Source organism: Bactrocera tryoni, chromosome 4, assembly GCF_016617805.1.
Source record: "Bactrocera tryoni isolate S06 chromosome 4, CSIRO_BtryS06_freeze2, whole genome shotgun sequence".
NCBI classification, from domain to species: Eukaryota; Metazoa; Arthropoda; class Insecta; order Diptera; family Tephritidae; genus Bactrocera; species Bactrocera tryoni.
Window position 1 is genome coordinate 73,290,697 of NC_052502.1, and position 4,000 is coordinate 73,294,696.

Here is a 4,000-nt window from a genome sequence, read left to right on the forward strand (position 1 = left end):
ACTTATGCCAATTAAAAATATAAAAATACTTATAAACTAAAAAATATATTTTTTTATAATTTTTTTCAAGAAAAATTTTTAAAATAAAAAAATTATTATAAAAATCTAAATATTTATTATTTTTATTATATAGAAATTTGTAATATATTTTTTGTAATAGAAAACTTTATACATTTTTAATAAAATTATTTTAGCAAAAAGAATCAATTACTTTTATTTAATTTAATTAAAAATATGAAAATTATAAAATAAATATATAATTCTAAAATTAAGAAAATATGATAGTGATACAATCTAAACAATTTGTTAGAAAATTGTAGCGGTGGGCCAATTTTCTTGAAGATGTCTCGTCGGATGCAAAGGTTTTCCAAGCAAAGACTTGAGTTTGATCGATCAGTCTGTATGCAGCTATAAGCTAATTAAACCTAAATTGGTAGCGCCTGTCAATGAAGCTAATGGACTTTTCTCCCGACAGCACAGTTTCAGACCCGGCAGCTCAACTTTAAGAGCTATCAGAAGCGTCAATGGAAAAGTAGAAGTTATAAACCGTAGATATCACAAATACAAATGAAGAGTCCTGTTGGCGACCTTAGACGTTCGAAACGTCTTCAACAGTGCGAGATGTGTGGATATAATCGACGCTCCAAAAAAAAATTTTTTAAAGGCCCATAACCTGAATGAGGCTGTGGTGTGGAACTATCTTAAACCCACCCTGAAGTAATGCAAAAGTGGTTCCAGCATGGGCGACGGTTCCCTAGAAGAGGGTTTATTGTGATCTGTAAGTGGCGGTCATTTCGATATCTCAAAAACTGAGGAATTACTACATGACATGAACTCGATTAAGCTAAACAATTTGTTATAATATAAGGAAAAAATTTATGATAATTTCCGGAGTATTTTTTTGTTAAAATTTATTTCTCCGCCGTTTCCTTCTGAGTGTCACAAACTTCGATACAAGTTTATTATACCCTGTCTGAATAAACTTTTTTAATATTTCACTAACAGAAAATACACAGAAATTTGAAATGCTACTTTCTCGTGCAAAAATACAAAAACTAATTTAGGTCAATAAGGACTTCATAACAATATGTGATATGACTTGACTAAGGGTCATATGCCAATATTTGATTTCATGAGAAGCAAGCGCTCAACATAAAAAAAAACAATAAAAATAAAAAAAATTAAATCAAGCTATGCCACAAAGTAAAACGAAAGAGAGAGAGAAAAAGAGAGATGGCATAAGTGAGCAAACGATGCATATACCCATCAAAACGATGACACACACAAAAATATGTCGCACGGCATGCGGTTGCTCATACAACGTGGCGACCAAGTCGTAGCCCAACAAAGTTTCGTGTATAAAAACTAACGGCATAGCTGTTTTAAGCATTAGTCGTGCACTTGTCGAAGCGGCAAACGGTTTATCGAGACGCGTATTGTTAACGTTTGAATATACGCGCTGTAACTGGTGAAAGGATAACAAAGGATTCATATACGTACACAATTAGCGCAAAGCGGTAGTACAGTAAAGAGGAAAATAATTCAGTTACGAACGCGCAGTGATGAAGTTCTTTGTAAGTTATAGTGAAAATGCGCAGAAATGAAAGGAAAGCGATAATTAAAGTCACAGTTAAAGAAAAGCAATATTAAAGGAAACTCCTTTACATAAAAAAAAATAAAAAAATTGTGAAGAAAAATATAAATAAAAAGTGTAAATAAATTGCATTAAATTTTGAAAAAATTTCGAGTTGTAAAATTATTAAAGAAAAATTAAATAATTAATTAAATTATAATGCATTAGCTTTCAGAAAATTTTGTGAAAGCAAAAATTATACATAAAAAATAATAACTCACCGCTTTTGACTATCTCCAGGTTTTCTACGGCGCCGCCGCGGTGCTATTGGCGATCAACGCCTGCGCCTCCGCTTCATCAAAAGCTGAGCCGCGCATTAGTGTCGCAGTAAAGCCGAAACGTGAAGCGCCTCTTTCCAGCGGCTATCATGGTCCATCGTACAAGTACTTGCCGCCAGCACCTGCCACAGTCGGCATCAGCGCCGGCGGCTACAATAGTTACAGCAGTCATGGCAGCAGTTCAGCTGGTTTCGGTGTGAGCGGTAGCTCTGGCTTAGGTTATGACTTTGCGCACTCGAGCGCGCCGAAAGTTGAGACATACATTGTGCAAACAGAGCCCGCGCATAGCGTACACAGCAGCGGCAGCAACGGATACCGTAGTGGCAGCAGCAACAGTCATCACTATACTACTCATGGTGGCGCGAGCATCGGTGGTGGATATCGTTACAGCAGCGGCGCGCCACACTTCGCTACTGGTGGTGCATCCTTGCATAGTGGCGTTAGCGGCGGTGGCGGCAACTACAAGTACCACACCAAAGCGCGTCCACATGTGCAAACATTGATAATACCGGCCAATACATTAGCGCATGGCGCAAGTGGCGGCAACAGCGTCAGTCATAGCAATGGTTTTGGCGGTGCGCACGCATTGCATTCCAGCAGTGGCAGTTTTGGCAGCGGTGGCTATCAGTACGCACCTACTTTTGGCAGCTCATTGCATTCATCTGGTGGTTTTGCTGGCGGTCATTCTAATGGCGGCGCCGCTTTCGGTGGTCACTCGAGCGCCAGTCTGGGCGCACATGGCGGCCATTCAGTTACTTACAATGCACAGCAAGGTTACAATTATAACGGTAACGGTGGTATTAGCGGCGCCGCATTTGCTTTGGGACACAGCGCTCATGGCGCTCAACTTGGTCATGGCGGTAGTGGCGGCGCAACAGTTTCGTTTAGCAATCAGGATGGTTATAGTAGCCAAGAATATGCGCATAGTGCGCCCAGCATACCATCAACAAGTTATGGCGTACCAGTTGGTCCAGCAGTGTCGTCATATCACGGCGCTGGTGATGCAGGCAGCGCATATCATAGCAGCGCCGACGAAACACCCGCCTATGCGGTGGGCCATAAGGGATTGGGACATTTTAGCTTCAGCGCCAGCAAACCGCATGCTTTGAATACCAATTTTATCTCTTCCGGCAGTTCCGGTCACAGCGAACACAGTGGAAGAGCACCATTTAAGCCATCCACCCTTTTGGGCACCACTTATGAGGTCTCCGGTCCGGCTGCTCAATATTTGCCACCTACCTCACCTGGTTACGAGTATCAATCGCATTCTGTGCTACAAGGCGGCACAGCTAGCGGTGCAGCCGGGCATATAAATGAACCGGATTCGGCATACTTGCCACCAGTTTCAACATCTGGCGGTAGCTATTTGCCTCCTCAACATTAAAGAGCGCGTCCATCTCCAACAGCAAGTTTGGCGCACGGTGTTCGAGGCTTACATCACTACTAACTTTTTATCGCTGCTTCTTATTTATTGACAGCTTTCCGAAATTTCTCTGTAAATAGTTGTAAATGTTTTTGTTTTTTATTTTTCACTGATAAATGTATAAATAAACACATAAAATATAAAAAAATCAGACTAAGGCTTTTATTGAATGTAGCTCAGATTTATTTTCGTATGATATTCAGCTGAATATGCGCTGAATCTGAACGAACCTAAAAGCGACAGTGAATAACATTGAAGGGTTTTAAGAAACGCAATACTTTTATTTGTGGTCTAGCTGAATACGCGCTGAAGGATATATTATGCCAGACTAAATGTGAAACTTTAATTTTATTTCTAGCTGAATATGCGCTGAATCGCATAGTTAGTTTTTAATTTTCATCGCACACATTTTGCTGAGTATGCGCTGAATTGCATTTCATACGAGATTAAATGTTAATTTTCATTATAACCCCGTTAGTTTTTGCGAAATGTGCGCTGAATTACATTTTATATAAGAATAAATGATAATTCCCATTACAATCCCGCTAGTTTGTAAAATTCATCGCACACATTTTGCGGAATATGCGCTGAATTGCGTTTCATACGAGATTAAATGCTAATTCATATTACAATCCCGTTAGTTTTTAATTTTTATCGCACACATTT

The 4,000-nt window shown here is 39.4% G+C and overlaps 1 protein-coding gene across 1 annotated transcript; it reads left to right on the forward strand.

Annotated features, from left to right (window-relative positions):
* The first annotated feature begins 1,562 nt into the window (after positions 1–1,562).
* On the forward strand, positions 1,563–3,392 carry LOC120773555 (hornerin). The gene is made up of 2 exons (XM_040102519.1): positions 1,563–1,574; positions 1,874–3,392. The coding sequence occupies exons 1-2, from the start codon at positions 1,563–1,565 to the stop codon at positions 3,293–3,295; spliced, it is 1,434 nt and encodes a 477-aa protein (XP_039958453.1). The 3' UTR covers positions 3,296–3,392.
* Positions 3,393–4,000: the final 608 nt, after the last annotated feature.